The 18,342-nt window shown below is 40.2% G+C and overlaps 1 protein-coding gene across 12 annotated transcripts in view; it reads left to right on the top strand.

Moving 5' to 3' along the window:
* LOC125631202 (sodium channel protein type 5 subunit alpha-like) overlaps positions 1-18,342 on the top strand; it is a 328,900-nt gene that overhangs the window by 70,700 nt on the left and 239,858 nt on the right. For 9 of the 12 annotated variants that reach the window (XM_075126008.1, XM_075126015.1, XM_075126014.1 and 6 more), the window contains exons 4-6: positions 4,208-4,295; positions 8,560-8,688; positions 14,858-14,949. In XM_075126008.1, coding sequence (XP_074982109.1) covers positions 4,208-4,295; positions 8,560-8,688; positions 14,858-14,949 — 309 coding nt within the window. Of the gene's footprint in view, positions 1-4,207; positions 4,296-8,559; positions 8,689-14,633; positions 14,726-14,857; positions 14,950-18,342 lie in introns of those variants that run through there. The other 3 variants (XM_075126019.1, XM_075126010.1, XM_075126017.1) reach the window with 2 other exon arrangements.

Below are 18,342 nucleotides of genomic sequence, written 5' to 3'. Positions count from 1 at the left end.
AATTACAGAGGCTGATATAAGCCATATAGAGGTGGGCATAAACACAGAGATTACTGTGAATATGGATGCCGTGGTTAGGGAAGTGCCTGATACAGATGATCAGTTACCCCTTGACAGCCAGAGGATATGCTAGTGACTATGGCTACCCATGGGGACCAGGATTTGAAAGCGACGAGTCTGCAAGGGAAACCAGGTGACCTGAGACAAACTCTACAGGCAGCCATTAGAGAGCAGAAGTCATTGGTGGAGGCTTTTCTAGAGACAGGGAGAAAAAAAACAAGGCCTGTGAGAAGGGCTGTAATGCAACAATGAATGGAGAGGATGTTAGAAACCTGCTTCTCCTGACTGAGAAACATAGAGGGGACCTGGATGCTGCAGAAGAGGCCAGACAGCAAGCTGTGGAAGAAAAGGAGCAATTGCTCATGGAAACTGACCACCTGAAGGGAGAGTTGGAAAGAATATGGGGTGGTCTCGGGCATAGGTGGTAACCCTTGCCATGGGACAGAGCAAGGTTTTAGAAGGAGATAGGGGATGTATGTCACAGGCTGGCTGGCTCTATATGCAAGCTAGGCTCAGCCTTGCCTGTGACCTAGCAACCCACAGATAATTAGTAATCACACCTGAGCGTGGTAGGGTGAGTTAATTTAAATAATTGACACCAGCAGCAGAGAATCAGGAAGGACTGGGAACACCAACTGGGAGAGGGACCAGAGAGCGGGCAGGCTGCTGTGGAAGGCTCTGAGAAAGGGTCTGTAAAGAGACCCACAGGGATTAGTTTAGGCTCCTGTGGGATAGGGCCTACCAACAGCAGGGAAATTCCTAAGGGAAGATGCCAGAGTCCCTGGGAAAGGGAGGTAGTGAGGGAATCAAGTGGAAAGGAAGCAAGATAAGAGAAGCTCTGCAGGGGTCGGGATAAGGAGCCAAGAAGTAGAGGACTTCAGTAGGGCCTGTGAGGGGCAGAAGAAGTGTTAGGGTATTTGGGGCTTTTGAGGCTTTTCCCTTCTGCATTTGAGTCAGGTGGTTTTCTGCTCCACACTGATGGGGTGCCAGCAACATGATCAATAACAGCGCGGAGAGAGAGGCTCCCTGCTCCAAATTCTGGGGCCCAGCCACACCCTGGCCTGGAGCATCAAGAAGCAGCACTTACAGGGAAAGTCCAGTTTTGTCCATCTAGCCCTGGGATGGTATAGGCACCGTCATTCTTTGGGGGTAATGCAGGCACAGTCTGGTTACATGTAGGAGCTGTGAGGGGATGGAGCATGCTAAGTCACTCTGTGGGGACTGTGCATGCGCAGTCTGGTCAGCACCTGGGGCAGTGAGAGGATTGAGCAGACTCACAGGGGACACTGTGGAGAGTTTAGCTGCTAATATCCAAGTCTGTACTGAGCATGTGTGAAGTGTGATTTTTTTTTTCAAAGGCTTATAACTTGGTCAAATTTGGACAGATTTTCACTGGGATTGGAAAAGGCACATGCTTGACAGAAAGACACCTACAATGAAACGCTACAGCTCAAATGGTTAAAATTTGGCACAGCTGTAAGCAACTGCAAACAGGCTTTTACAATGGCAACCTTAATAATAGGCTATCAGCCCCATCTTTTCATACATCATAATGTTTAAGGCCAGAAGGGACCATTAAATCATCTAGTCTGACCTCCTGTATCTCCCAGGCAATCACATTTCCCCCAGTTACCCTATATTGAATCCAGTACCTTGTGTTTGACTAAAGCATATTTTCTAGAAGCGCATCCAATCTTCATTTTGAAGACATTACGAGATGAATCCATTACATCTCTTGGTAGTTTGTTCCAACGCTTTATCATCCTCACTGTTAAAAATTTCTGCCTAACTTCTACTTTGAATTGGTCTGGCTTCAGCATCGGTTCTTGTTATGCCTTTTTCTGATTGATTAAAGAGCACTTTTCTGTAACAGACCTTCACCGGTATCCCTTCTGGGCTTTCCAAGTTAGCTCATTGATGCAGGTGCATTCAAGATCCTACTCTTATGAGCTATCAGTAACTCTAAAACAGGGAATGGTGTCTTTAATATATAGTAGCAACCCCTCACCCTCAATTTTTACCCATTGTATCCTTCTTTAACAGGTTATAACCAGTGATTTTGACATTCCAATAATCTCAGCTGGTTTACATAATGCCAATTATATAGCTCCTCTTGCTTTTTACTCCTAGTAGTAGTACATAAACAACTTAAAAATGTCTTCTTTTCATGTTCATCATCACATTGGTTCAATTTGTTTGCGACATACTGAGTTTTAGTTTGTACCAGAGTTGCTGCCTTAGCACCTTCTCCTGTGGTGTTAATTTAATGCCCTCTTGACTGCTCCAGGTAGTCTCAAACCAACTAGATTAGCCCTCCTCCCCCTACCTCTAATAAAGGCATCCCTAGAATGTTGCTTGATTCAGTTTCTTACTCAATATGACTGCATGGGTATATAACGCTACATGGATATACGAGATACTTTGGGGATGAAACAGGGTGATTGCAAATCTTTCCTTGTTTAGGCTTAAACTGAAGATTTTGCTTGTTTGAAAAAGCCTTAAAATCGCTTGCTCTCCATTTTTTTTCATAGAATTTTCACTGTAGTTGAAAAATAATCCACAATTTTCTAGGTGAAGGTCAGTCTTTTTGTACCTGAAAATATTTAATAACCTAATCAAGTTACTTGATAAAGAGACAACCATTACACTCCAATCTAAGCCTGATTTAAGAAAATGAGGCTGGCTCCCAGATACCCTCTTTCAGTTGCTCATCAAGAGTCATAGGCCCCTGCAGTGGAAAACGTGTTTGGGTGAGTATGCCCTTTGAGTTCAATTACTCGTTTCTAAGTTTGCACACGGGAATACATGGAGCGGTTACTACCTATTTGATCTTGCTGTTGCGTATGCAGTAGTTCAGAAAACATTCCATTCTGTATTCAACAGAGATTGTTTTTCCACAAAAGGATGATTTTCATGTGGCTTAGATACAAACATTTCAGACATACCCTCAGAACTCATGTGAGATTGCTATTCTAATATAAAATGATCACAGAACTATGATGAGGGGGAAGTGAAAATGTGTTTATCTTTTCAAAATTAACAAAGAAAATTCTCATTCAGATTATCTTTTCTCTCTCTTACATGTATCCCAGGATATCAACAAAATGCCAGGTCATTTTCCTATGCCTTCTGTGCTTCCCACTTACAGATAATATCAGTAAAATGTGAACCTTTATTAACAAATGAGAATCCCATTACACTTGGTAATTTTCACAGCACGCAGCTTTTATTTTAAAGAAAGTGATTCAGGAAACCCAATTTTCAAACTTGGGAATTCAATTTAGGATGTCCAGTTCCATATTTGGGGTCTCAAATTGGCATCTAGGTGAGTAGAATGCATATTGGAGAGTCTGAATGTTGCTCTTAATTTCCCAAATAGAATATTTGGTGCCCTAACTGAGGCAACAGTGTTTGTAAATTGGGCCTGTACATGTGCAAAATTACAGTACTGCAATGCAGCTACTAGCCTTTAATACCCTTCCACACCCAGGGCATCACTCAAAGCCCATTGGAGTGAATGAAAAGATGTGATCTAGAGCTTGCCCCATTGCCAAGCATGTTCAGATGACCCAATACTAAAAGAGCAGGAAGGCAGCTTTGAGGGAGGGTATCAAGAGCCTGAAGATGAATACATGATTTTCAGGCAGTTTTCCTACCCAATCTCTCCCTGTATATTATTGTCTACTGATAGTTTCTTCTTTGTTTCAAGGTACAGCATAAAGTACTGAGACAGAATTATCAGATGAGTGGTTTCCCTTTTATAGTCTAAAATGCATAAATGCTCCTGTCATACTGAGGTTCACACCTAAGCACACTGTCACAAAATCCAAACCTGCACATGATTATATGTTTTGGGTGTTGTATTCACTGAATGATGCACAGTTGCTGCATCCATTTTACTGTACAAAATATGCATAAAAGGTGTAGGTAATGACAAAAGCAGGGTAGACCCCACAGATTTTACTGTGATTAGGGTCCAGGTATTCCTTCATGTATAATTGCACACAACTTCTATGTGTTGAAGTTTACGCATGCTACAAAATATGAATGAGTCATCAGATCAAATGTGCGGTGCTTGAAAAAATTAGGGTCTTTTTATGAGGTCTCTTTACACAGTCACATTTTTCCTTAACGCATATATTTACATTGTTCAGTATGTTTATTATGTGCACTATTTTAACCAACTGTGTGTTCATGGCACAATCGGAGGTTCAATCATGGAATAAATATGTTGAGTAAGTATCTCTGCAGAGCTGTATATGCCTTACCTTTAGCTCTTCTATGCTTTCTTTCATTGTAGTCTTCTCATTTTGTTTGCTGTTATCTAATTTTTTCCATTAATATTGATTTCTGTGCAATATTTGTCCTGACAAAATGTTTCGCCTCTGAAAACTCCCTTAGAAAGTAAGTTAACAATTTTCAGTCTACCAAACTCATACTTTTTTGCTAAATGCACCTGCTATGCTACATCTGAATGGAATCATGTTATGATTGGAGCTCCATTTAAAATTGGCCTGCCTTCCTGAGTTTCCATGTAAGGGATTCAGAAGCTGGATACAGTAGACTATATTACTGGACTTCTAATTGAATGATTTCAGAAAATACTTACAGAACACACTTGGGTCAAACCTAAAGGCGTAATCCAAAGCCTATTAACATCAATGCAATCTTCTATTGATGTCAGTGGGCTTTGACCCAGGGCCATAATAAAAAGAGCGATGGTACATACAAATAATTTCTAGATATATTTTTCTGAGAAACCACCAAACCTTTGGAATTCTCTGTGGGGTGGTCTGAATTTCTCAGATGGTCAGAGCTCTCATTAAACCCTCAGAGCTTTAATTGACAGTTTCCTGTTTGTTTGTTTTTTAAAAAGCTAGCTTTAAAGTTAAGTCTGGTAAGTTTGCATTTCTGTAAGTTGTCTCAAAATGTTCCTTATAGAAATAGATACCAGATGCACAAGCTAATCAACATATAGTACATTAAACAATTACTTTGGCTCATTGAACCAATCAGAACAGACTTTTTATTTTTGTCTGACATATGATAAACACAGCCATCTGCTGTTCTCTAGCCTGGTGGCTGGTCTAGTCAGGGCCTTAGGGAGAGACAGCAAAGTGCCCTTCTCTTCTTTAGGCTTCCCAAGATCATGCAAGGCACATCTTCTAGAAAAAGAATTGCTTCCAGAAATTACTAACTTTAAGCCAGCTCTGAACCTAACAGCTGATTTGATCATCATAACATCCTAATATCAGGATGCATCATGTAATTCAGTATGAGTATATTACCTTACAGCTATGTCTGTGGCTTTCTTCCACGCCTCTTTCCCCATGTTGTCTTTTTCCTATTGGAAATTGTTACAAAGTACAGTACCCATTATGTATTTGACTGAAATATGGACATCACATGGATGCATGAGTCAGGCTACAGGTCTGTACTTCGGAATTTGAATGTTCTAGAGGGAAAAATTAAAGCACTGGACACTTCCTTCAGTGAGTAAAATGTAAATGTCTTTAGTGCACCAAATAGCCTGTTCAACAAATCATAGTCCAGAACAGAAGCATTCATTGATCATGCAGCATGAAATGAATCCTTCCCTTTTCTTTTCATAAAAAAATACCTCTCAGTCTTTCCTCCTCAAATTCAAAGCACAAACTCAAAGGTAGCTAATTTTGAAGACCAGAATGACCCGATGAACTTTAATTTAAGAATTATTTGTAAAATTAGACTACTAATATATTTTGAAAAGCCAAAATCAATCTGTTTTGCCTTGTTGTCTCAGTGAGGATGCAGAACCCCACAATGAATAAGAGAGCGGTGTTCTGTACATATGTTATAAAGCACCACTTAAAAAGAAGTGGAATAAACACTTACATTTTGAAAAAAAGAAATGGATTTAACTTGGCTCCAAAAGATCATTTAGCAGAGTGGCTTCTGTTGTCATAAAAACTCTTCAATTGCTGAACGACCTCCTCCACATCCATTCAGAATTAGACGATGACTGTGAAATCAGTGAAACCATCTGACATGTTGAACAAAGGGAAAGATCTTTATCATTTTAACGAGCGTATGCACAGCAAATTTATTTTTTAATTCTTTGTGTACGTTTTCACATTTATTAATGAAAACGTGCTTAAAGAGCCCCTGTCAATTGCTTGGCCTGTATTTTGGATACCAGAAGCAGGACCAAATCTAGAAGCCATGAAGATCTCAGTAAAAGGTACACTGTCCCAGTGGGAGCTCTGAGAGGATTCCACCCCCAAGACTGCAGGGAGGCTCACAGAGACAGTGGGCCTGCTAGCTCACTCACACCATTAGAGGGGAGGGGTGCTGAAGCAATTTATATAGTGGGGGTACTGAGAGCCATTGAATCAAAATGGAAACCACTTCAAACCAGAGGTGCGGCAACACCTGTAGTTCCAGCACCTATGTTATAGGTTATATGCTACACTACTCATGTAGTGTCCGACTGAGCTCTGCTGGCTGGTGTGGAGGGAGAACAGGGCCACTGACTCTTCAGTAGCTAGCACCTACAAGGGCTCTGAGACGGGCTTTAATTGTGCCCAGCTGCAGAACAAAGGGCATGGCTACAAGAAGACTTTGCAACCTGCCTCCCTCTTAGTGCACTCATGAAACAGCTGGGCACAATCTGCTACACCACCTATTCTTGCAAAACACCAAACCAAACTGTGGTATTTGTGTGTTCATGCAATTTTATATGGTGACGTTTCCATTCTACAGATTTAATCCAGCACTGGAGTAAAATCTTGGCGCTATTGAAGTCACTTGCAAAGCTCCCATTGACTTTAATGGAACCAGGATTTCACCCTGAGGGCCTGAGCCAACACCCATTAGTCAAGTCATGACTCCTGACTTCAGTGAATTTGGGATAAGGTGCTATGTGCCCACATGTGAGCTGGCATTAATGGACCATGAATGTATTTAGTACACAAAGACTAGACACTGACATGACCAGACAGAGAATCTGCAATCTGGGGAATGAAAATTACACACAAACTGCTATTTCCAGTGAAGAGACCCATGTGGTAGCATATGAGTTCTGAGGATTTTTTGTGTATGCACCATATTTTTAGATGCGGGCAGACCTACAAAAATCAGAATGAGAATTCTGCCTGGTTATCAAATGCATCTTCTCTTCATCAGAGGAGTTTAAAAATAAGAGGCCAATGAGGCAGGTGGTAGGGAGGATTGTTGGTGGTGTGTTTTTAAAAATTACTATTTATTATTATCTGAGGCATGTGTGTGTTAATTTGGGGCATCTCTCTAACACTCACCGATTGGAAAAAATGAGGCAGTCCAGTCTGAGATGGTTTTGTCATGTAAAGCACAGTCCTGACAACCAGGTGGGCAAACAATCCAACAGATCAAGAGTGAAGGAAAAAGACACAGAGACAGGCACAGGATCCCATAAACACATAACAAAGAGATGGTCCCTGCCCTAAAGAGCTTACAATCTATGTTTTTTTTACTGGTGTTATTAAAAATCCATTTCTTTTTGAAATACTAGAGCTATATAATTTCATTTCTTTATTATAAATGGTCCTGAGGGGAAATCCCCAGACCTGACTAATCATAGGGTGAAACCCTGGCTCCACTGAAGTCTATAAGGCCAGGATTTCACCCATGAACTCTACTGGGTGAAATACAATCCAGCTCTGAATCTTGTAGCTCAGGTCCCTGGCTACTGTCCATACAGAATGTGCTCAGTTTTGTTCCAAATATATTTATTGCAAAGGATAATTAATGGAATATTTCGATCCATTTTGTCATTCACAGTGAAGAAGCTGTTGGTAGTACACAACTTACTGTAGTAAATAAAAACACACTGCTGCCCCCTTTCTAAATTCCAGCAGGTCCAAATCATTACGTATAATACCTATTTTCAGTTAGGGCATTACATTGCTATTTAGCGCTCATGGGTGGTGTTATTTACCACAGACAGTGAAACATCAGGAACTTTGCAGTTGGGAATATGTTTCTTTGTAATGCATAAGGTGAAGCTGAACCATTATTTAATCTATTGAACATTGATATGGTCTGGATAGAAAGAGATGAGAGGTATGAACAGAATTTTTCACTTAAATGTGAGCTATAACAAGGAATGCTACATAATCCGTTCCTTTCCCATTGACTGTGGCAGGCGTGCTTCAGAGTCCAGTAATGTAGTGTTCTAGATAGTTTTCATGCCTCACTCAATGACTGCAGATTCATCAAGATACGCTGCAATGAAGCCTGCATTCATTGTAAAGCTGTCACATGTGCTTCCCCACTTCTCATATGCTCCCTGGGTCCACACATGAAGCAGCTCACGAAGGGCCTGATGCCACAGCCATTACTCATATGAGTAAGCCTATTGTAATGAGTTGGAATTTCTCATCTGAGTAGGTCTGGGCCCAGAGTGAATAAGCTGAGTGTGCCTCAACTCCTTCTCCATTAACTGCTAATGCTCTTGATTTTCTTGGACACTTTACTCCCCAGGTACACTTTCACTGGCATTTACACTTTTGAATCATTGATAAAAATATTGGCAAGAGGATTTTGTATGACAGAATTCACCTTCCTTCGAGATCCATGGAATTGGCTGGATTTCAGTGTCATTGTTATGGCGTAAGTAGCACTCCATTGTTCTTTTTCAAGAGTGTGACATGCAGTGTAACTACTATTCACCTGTTCTTTTTAGTAACTGTTGTTCACCAATGTACTAGCACAATACTTCAGCTGCAACAAATCTCTATGGAATTGTTTGAGTGGTTTTAGAACAGGGAACTAGGAGCCAAGGTTCCTAGGTTCCAGTACAGATTTTGGCAGCTTGCTGGGTGATCTCGGGCAAGTTGTTTAACCTCTCTGTGCCTCCGTTTATCTATCTGTAAATTGGTTATAATAATACGTGCCTACTGAAGTGGTTTTATGAGACTTAATTAATTCATGTTTGTAGGGTGCGGTAAGATTCTTGGATGGAAAGTGTTATGAGAATGCAAGTGATGAAATACATAAATGCATCTGTTTAGTGATAACTGTATTGCAATAAAAATTGAAATGCTTTCTGCTTTGTAATACTTCCATCCCTGACACATGCTGCAGAGGTAGCTCTGATGTTTGTTATGACTGTCTCCCTTTTGTACACAGAAAATAGTAACTAGTATGCCTAATAGGGATTGTTAACAATAAATAACACATTTTCATTAGTAGTTACCTAAAATAAAATAAAAATCCTGTAAAAATCTCACCCGACCCCCAATAACACACCAGAAGCCAGCAAGATAATAACACAATTAAAAAGGAAATAAGAAGTTATTTTCCCTGAAAGATGCCGCTTTACTGTTCTGGCATATGTAGAGTGGGGAAGTGCTCAGGAATCTCTGGCCCACAATGGACATGGCATTGAGAGGAGGTTGGAACATAGCAAAGTTTCAGGATTTGCAATGCTCTCAGGCAATTCTTTTGGTCACCAAGCTAGACTGAGCTGACAAACCCCTTTCCCCCCCTGTAACTTAACCAATACTTTTTCTACAGGGGATTTAGATATAAACTTCTGTGTTTTTTGAAGCTAAACAGAAGCTTGTTGCATATACTGGGAACAAGGTCCTCTCACTGCCTCCCACTCCATGCTTGAGTGCCCTCTGCGTTGTAAGTCCAGTCTATTTTGGGTTCTGGCAATGCAAAGGAGCTGATGAGCAGATGGATCTGTCCAGCCAAGAATATCGCTGGTCTGGGGGAGCTCTCAGCTGACACAGAGTCACTCATGTCTGACTCTGTGCCCACCTCACCATCCGGCTCCAGCGTAGGCAGTGTGTGTGGTCAGAATGCGGTGAGTTCCACCAGTCCCCAGCTGGAATGTGGACCCTTGAGACTGGGCCCGTGCAGATCATCTCAGAGAGTCAGAACCCACCAATCAGCTCCTTGATACAGTCCCCCATCCTGCTCCAAGTAGATCTCAGTGAGCAGGAGAATCTGGGCCATCGATTTCAGTGGAATTACACCAGCATAAACCTGGAGTGATGCTCTGGGGAACCAGCCCCAGACTGTATTTTGCAATATAGAATACACTGTGTTTATTTTGTCAATATATTATTTTCTCTCTTCTTCTCTACTTCCCCAACCTCTTTCCACTCTTGGTATCTCTGTATTTTCTCTCTCCTCCCCCACCCCACCCCCCGTTTTCTGCTACATTTTTCTGCTGGTTTTTTTCCCCATTGAATTTTTGTTCTCGCTGTTTCCTTTCTCCTCCGTTGTTTAAAGTCTCCTTCCATCAGAATGCAAATTTGATATTGATATTTGATATTTGAGCTGAACTCCTGAGTCATCATATTTGAGTGGATCCAAAATTAGGTAAAATGTGTCCATCCAGCCCTGGTCCAGGCACAGCTATGCGTCATTGAAGTTAGTTGCAAGAGTCTTATGGGGGCAGGTTTGGGATGTAAGTTTCTATTAATATTGCTCAATATTAAGAACAACATTTAGAGGTGTAAAATAATTACCATTATTTTCTATAAAAATACTCCCATTGACTTAGTGATCTTTGGCTCACGCCTAGTATTAAAATGGCCAGATTCTGACTCCAAATGCATCCGATGAAGTGAGCTGTTGCTCACGAAAGCTTATGCTCAAATAAATTTGTTAGTCTCTAAGGTGCCACAAGTACTCCTTTTCTTTTTGAGAATACAGACTAATACGCCCGCTACTCTGAAACCTGAGATTCTGACTCTGTAATCCTGAGTTACTCTGGATTTAGCTGAAATCAGCACCTGGGCATGCCTATGATAAGCATTTTAAAATGGCGCTCCGAATAAGAGGCCCTTTTGGGGGCCAACCCCATGTTAGTTGTCTTTTTGCATCAGTTTAAGTTAAATATGTTCCCCCTGCAGTGCTCTGTGTGATCCTTCTTTATTGCATTTAAAAGTGGAGTGGAAGAATGTACAGGGGAGGAGTGGTACAGTTCTGCCATCCCCTTCACAGGCATGGAATGTCAGGAAGTAGCACAAGCAGGGGAGTGTAGTTCCATTGTCCGTGAGGTGGTGGATGGGGCAAGGAGCTCATGTAGGAGTCTCCAACTCTGGCATATTGTGGAGCTGTGTCATTCAGCAGCTCCCTCTCCTCTAGTGGACAAAGGACTTTGAGGGTGGGTAAGAGTGGACCAGGAGAGAAGAACGGTAAGAATGGTGGGCCTGCCATGATGCAGCAGCTACCTAGCCTTGAGGCTGCAAAGTGACTGTACATCTGCTTGCACCACTGCTTCTCAGCTGAGCGGGGAAGGGGGTGATATTCTATTCTCACACTAAGAAAAGGAGTACTTGTGGCACCTTAGAGACTAACCAATTTATTTGAGCATGAGCTTTCGTGAGCTACAGCTCACTTCATCAGATGCATACCGTGGAAACTGCAGCAGACTTTATATATATAATAGCAGGACAGTGGGGTGGGAGGAGGTATTGTTTCATATTCTCTGTGTATATATAAAGTCTGCTGCAGTTTCCACGGTATGCATCTGATGAAGTGAGCTGTAGCTCACGAAAGCTCATGCTCAAATAAATTGGTTAGTCTCTAAGGTGCCACAAGTACTCCTTTTCTTTTTGCGAATACAGACTAACACGGCTGTTCCTCTGAAACCTGTCATATTCTCACACTGCATCACAGAACTACTTGGACTGGGTGAAATTCACTCCTGTGCAGAGAGGGCCAGCACAAAACTTGTGCCCCACTTAGTTTACCTGGGACTTAAGCAGATAACAGGCCTTTTGCTGGCTCTGGTGCAGTAGGATGAATTTCACCTACTGTGTGAAGAAAGTCCCCATAGAGCCTATGGGACTTTCCCTCTTTGTGATACTGTGCGTGTGTTTTAGTTCTTGCAGTGCTATGAAAACAATTTGGGGTCCAATTCTCCTGCCAGTGGCTTTGTAGCACCCACACAGAAGGCCCCATTGTGCTACAGAGTATGTTCTCCAGCATCGTAAAGATGCCATATTACCTGTGCACTGTAAATGCAGTCCTTGGGTTTCCTGGGACACTTCTTGCTGGGGCAGAAACAAAGCCCAGGATAGGGCAGTTGCTGGCTTCAGCTACACAGAGTAGTAGAAAGTTTTGTTACCTCATATCTGTATATAGTGCCTGCTCATAATAAAGAGTGATCTTGAAACCGGTCTGCTTGTCAGTAAGATAGTACACCCTTTGGCAAGAGAATAGGCCCCAGTATTTTGCTCCTAGGCTGCATGCCAAATTACTGTCCAAATGATTTTTTTAATCACTTAAGGTCCCCTAAAATAGAGGGTCTGCAGAGAAAAACAAATACGGACAAACAAAATTATTTCAATAACTGGATGCTTCAGAATCAGCTTATACTCCTGTTCGTGCCTATTCTAAGCCATTCTGTATTAACATATTTTAACCAAATGTGTTTTTGACAGAATTGAGGGGTTCAGTTATTGAGAAGAGCTGGAATGGATTAGAAGCAATTTTATTCTCCTCCAGCAGCAAACAGTTCTTCAGGCACTCATGTAGCAGTGAGAGAGTTAAAATTGGTTGCAAGACAATCTGAAAGTTATGAATCCTGTTTTCCAAGTATATTTAACAGCAGACAGTGAGAGGTATTGGATATTGGGCGCTATTCGGACATGATTTGTATCTTACATAAACGCAATTTGCAAATCATTAAAACCAGAATTGTATTGAATCTCAGGTAGCTCTACAGTCTTGTTTGCTTGCAGTTGGTGTGATACTATTGGTAGTTCTGCCTATGCACCTGGAAGCATGAGCAGTGAATAGAGTGTATGGATTTGTAAAGGGACGGAGAGTGCTGAAATATGTGACGTTCTATCCCAGACAAATTCATGGGTGTAAAGCTTTGATGTGCCCAGCCAATATATATAATGTTGGTCTGAGTTAACTGAACAGCTATCAGGAGATAAAGTTGTTTTGTTAGCAGATGTTATTGTACAAGTCCCATAGTTTCTTTTAGTTATTGGATCATTACTGTGTAATAATACTATCTCCCATCCTGAGCATATAATGGGACTAGTTGTATACATTATAGATACAGACAGCATCTTCTAGTGCAATAGAACAGTAAGCATTGCAAAATGTACACAGCGTCTGTTTTCCATATCACACAGGAGCATACAATATACAGTACTACAGTGTAGTCCTGTGCACTCACTTGGGATTGCTCTTCAGTTTTTAAATGCCATACTGTGAACAAAAGGCAATATCACTTGTATCGTTTGGTTATATGTTCATCTACAGATTATTAATATGCTTTTACAAATCTGCAGTGAGCAAAACCACATCCACGTTCCACTGATCACTTATAATTTCTGGACATATGGGGAGCTGAATTACACACAGTTAGAATGAAACTCAAACCAACATGAAGGCTCTACCACTGGTGATGGAATAGCAGCTGGAGAATGAAGTTTTCACACCCCCTCCTGCTGAAAGGGGGGTTTTGGTGTTAGCCCTCATTCAGATGGAACAGAGAGCTATTGAGGGTGGGCTAAAGGAGGAGCTACTGATTAGGCAAATCTGTTTGCTCAAACTCTCCCATGAGACTCTGGAGAAGAGAACCAATGTTGCTATTGCAGGTCATAATCTGGATTAGCAGGTGTGGAGAGGCTTCTCTGTAACCCTCCAGAGGTATCTGCACAAAACCCAGTGAGCTGCATCCTTGAAACCCAAACTCCACTGGATAGAGGATCTGCAGAAACTAAAACATGCAAAGATAATTTCCCATAATCATGCTAGAACCCAAGAGGTTAGCGGGTGAGATGGTGGACATGCTGCATACACTACGCTAGGTTGGAGGAAATAGCTTGTGAAACAATCCCAAATCAGAGTTCTCCAATTAGTTACCCTAGCAGTAGCATTTACACTCACATTTTACCTCACTTTGTATGAGTATCAGTGAGAACATGATGTGCAAGGTTGTAGAGTGTCAGGACCACTATTTTTAATGAGAAATGCATTACCACAGGATTGGAAGTATAGTCCTCACTTCAAATCTGTCTTCTGCAATTGCAGGCAATAAATACATACTTTTTTCATCATCTCTCAAAGCTCACATCAGTTGTGCAATGTACCAAAGCAATATATGAGAAATAATCCCGTGGAATTATTTTCGTTGATATTTTCTCTTGTATTATATGTGATTTAATCTGTTATGTCCATATGACAGGGAATATTGTAGACTTAAATTCCCTATCATAGTTTTAAAGATTATTTTCCTGTTCTTTTTTTAAGGTTTTAAATAATTCCTGGGGGGATTAAAATTGAAACAAGATGGTATAATATGTATAATATGCACTGCTGAGCACTATTATAACCAACTCCTATGTATAGTTTTAAAGAAAGCTATGCCTAATTCGTAAGATTTATGATGTAGGGAATATTTACATCCTGTACGATATGATATACTCAGGAAGAATGGCAAATAAGAACAGCCTTATAAAGTGGGTGTACTGTTCATTCAGATGCATTCATTCTTACAAGTGAATGCACTGTTCATTCAATCCAATAGCATGCTCTACTGTATAATTCCAAATAACTGTGATTTAATTCTACAGGTATGTAGGAGAATTTGTGAAACTAGTCAGTGTTACACCTCTTCGGACTTTCAGGGTATTGAGAGCTTTTAAAACTATTTCAGTAATCCCAGGTAAGAAGCCCTGATCCTTGCATTTTGGCTCTCAGCTACAAGTGATTCTCTCTCTGTCTCTCCTTGTCCCCTTGACTGTTGTTTTTTGCTGGCGTTTTGTCATTGTCTGTGTGTGACTTTCCCTTGTTACAGATACATAACTGAATTTGTGGACCTGGGCAATGTCTCAGCCTTACGAACGTTCAGAGTACTTCGGGCGCTGAAAACAATCTCAGTCATTTCAGGTGAAAATCAGGTTAAACACTCAGGCTGCAGTTAAAGCCTACATTCCATTTCCAGGAGCAAATACAGTGAATAAAAATGACTTAATACAATAGATACTGATTGGGAATGGATGAATGTAGGGAATGTGACCTGTCAATAGAAGACGTTTTTCATATGTTTTTTAATACTGACAAAGCTCACTAAAACGAGTACTACTGTATAATAAGCTTTTGTATACAGTGTATCATCTATCATATCCATAAAGTACTCATTCACGAACCATATGAAAATGGCAATGAAGTTTCATTAACATCTTCAGATGTTTATATTAAAAATGAAAGAATAAATGATGACCTCAGAAATATTTATTAGAACTTCCAAGTGCCTCTGCAGGCAAGTCAAAGTTTGTGCTAAAAATTGAACTCATTTTGTGGCTGGAAACATAGGTGCCTTAATTCTTCTGGTGCTCTCTTGTTTACATTGGATAGCAACCCTGGCTGAAATTCTGGCCCTGTTGAAGTCAGTGGGAATTTTGGCATTGACTTCAGTGGAGTCAGGATCTCTCCCAATTGATTTTTCACATTTTCAATGAAACAATCCCAAAGAGAGTCAGTGTTTTGACACAGTTCCATTAGTGAATTAACCCTTTTCCCCACAGCGTTGTTTTAATCAAACTATTTGATCCCATTTATAGCTGTTATTACTGTGATTAATAATAGTTTCAAATTAGTGATTTATTCAGAGATGAGCCCATTTCAAGCTAGCTCCATGAAAATACATTCTTGCCAAGTGTTATCTATGGACAGGTCTCATTCAGCCTCAGTGTTTAAAATATACAACCTGCATGGCAAGGTAGAGAAGATAGCAAAATCCGTGCATGGTAGATCCTGTTGATGATTATCCTGAACAGATGTTGGCAATTACATGTCAAATATATTTGAAAAATTAAGAAGACTGCTCAAAATCTCAAGCACAGTCATTTAAGTGTAGTGAAATTTTTCAACCCAGTACATTGTAAACACTTGCACTATGACATTAAAATCAAAACAAATGACCGAGTGTAAGTATGTATGGTCATGCATGTTTTCAGCTATGATAACTAACAGCCACACAGAGCTTAAAATTTAGGCATAAATACTGTGGTTAGGATGCACACGTTTTAAGAACACACCTTGTACAATTAGATCCAGATTCTGCAAATCTTACTCATGCTGAGTAGTGCCTAACTCCAGTATTAGTGTCATTAAAGTCAGTGGAGCTACTTGCAAAGTAAGATAATACTCAGTGTGAGGAAAGGTGGCAACATCTGGCCTTTAATGAGTAGTTTAAGAGGTCTGAAGCTTCTGAAAACCTGTAAAAAGAAAAGGAGTACTTGTGGCACCTTTAGAGACTAACAAATTTATTTGAGCATAAGCTTTTGTGAGCTACAGCTCACTTCATTGGATGTAGCTCACAAAAGCTCATGCTCAAATAAATGTGTTAGTCTCTAAGGTGCCACAAGTCCTCCTTTTCTTTTTGCAAATACAGACTAACACGGCTGCTTCTCTGAAACCTGAAAACCTGTAGCATTTCTGTTTTGTATTTTTTTTTTGTCATTCTGGAAGGGAAAACCCAAACTAGCAGAAAAGTTTTAAGATCTTTTACAACTAGGGTGTTCACTGTGAAAATGTTTCTGCTGGGGAAAGCTGTGGTTTAACTGCAAGCCGAGCTCCATGATTTACAGATCACATAAGGCAGTAATAGCTAAACAAAAAAAAAAACTACCAACAAAAGAGCGCTATCTCTTTTGCCAGTAATTTGAAGACTAACCTGGAAGGACAGTCACCACCACAGCATGCCTTTCAGTTTCCATCTTGTCTTCAATCCTGAACCTCTTCAGAGCAGAGCAATTTTGCTGAGTTATGTGTGGTAATTCTGTGACATTTTAAGAAATCAGAAATTATGCTTGAAGCTTGTTTGGACTTCAGACAATAAATAGTAGCTGTTTTGTAATGAGAAGAGGGAGAGTACAAGATATTATTTAAAATACACCCAAACCTTTCTGTAGTATTAAATGCCAGATTGAGCCATTTGTTGGTGAAAGAAGATACCAAATATAATTTGCTAGTGCAATACACAGTAGCACATGTTCTGTCATTTCACCCTCTGGATGTAGACTCAGCTAACTTTCTTATAACTATTTTTAATATCATGATACTAAGGGCCAAATACTTTGCTGACATAACTCCATGGAGTTTTTCTAGCAGGGAATTTGGCCCTTGGATTTTACCATCAAGATTAACTGTGTTTTGAGCATGTAAAATTACTCAAATGGAGGGATATGAATGATTGGGCATCTATTTAATTGCTAGTAAAACAGAGATAAATGAGAGCTCTCATGCTAGTAGATAATTTCAGGTGAGTTATCCTTTTTAAAGGAATATTTAGGTATTCTTATAAGTCTTTTTTGGAGCTCAGCTTGGTTCTTTAATAATAATACAGGATTTTGCAGAGATGAAATATTACCACACAGTTGATTTTAAAATGAAAAATGATGAACAGTAATATCTTAAATGCCATTCTTGGGCTGCATTGTATTTTTGATGCCTTTGTTATTTCTCAGATAAGGAGGGTGATTGCTGGAATTCACTCTCTTTTGCAAAGACCTGAGGTGATTTCCAATCACACTTTTGCATCATCTGGTTATTTATTTACGGAAATACCTGAAATTTGTGAGCTTGGGGAAATTGCTTTTCTGAACTAATGGGCCAGATTCTGAGCTGATGTAAGGCTTCCACCCAGCAAAGTGCTCAGGTGCTGATTTTCAGAAATACTCAGCATTAGCTTAACTCTGCTTTACTGAAACAATGACAGTTTTACCATTGACTTCAGTGGGAGCAGTTAGATTAATGCTTAGTGCTATTGAAAATCACACCCTTAAGTATGTGCCTAACTGGAGTAGACCCACTGAAGTCAAAGGATCCATTGAGTTCAATCATCTTTTCATTAGATTTCAGTAATATTATGCCATTTACATTTACACTTGCTGAGAATCTGGCCCAATCAGTCTACATTAAGTACATTCAAGTGCCATTTTAAAAAAAAAATCCTTGTCTCTGATTTCCTCATATATATCCATCAACTTCAGATGCCTTTCTTGGGAATAAAGCCCCTTAATGTAGGTGATTTTATTTGTTAATTAGAACTTTGGATCTCACTTATAGTCATGGCAATTTAATTTTAAAAGGACTCCTAAAATTCTTGAGCCAGCCCACTGGACAACTCAATAACACCCATCAATGCCCCAGGTTGGGCCTGATCTAAATCTCACTGAAGTCAATGGAAATCTTTCCATCAACTGCAATGGACTTCATATCATACTTTATGTGCAGAGAAATCCCCCCCAGTCATTGATAATAACTAATAAATAAAAT

This window comes from Caretta caretta, chromosome 2 (assembly GCF_965140235.1).
Source record: "Caretta caretta isolate rCarCar2 chromosome 2, rCarCar1.hap1, whole genome shotgun sequence".
In the NCBI taxonomy this organism is placed as follows: Eukaryota; Metazoa; Chordata; order Testudines; family Cheloniidae; genus Caretta; species Caretta caretta.
This window is presented reverse-complemented; position numbering and strand designations above follow the sequence as displayed.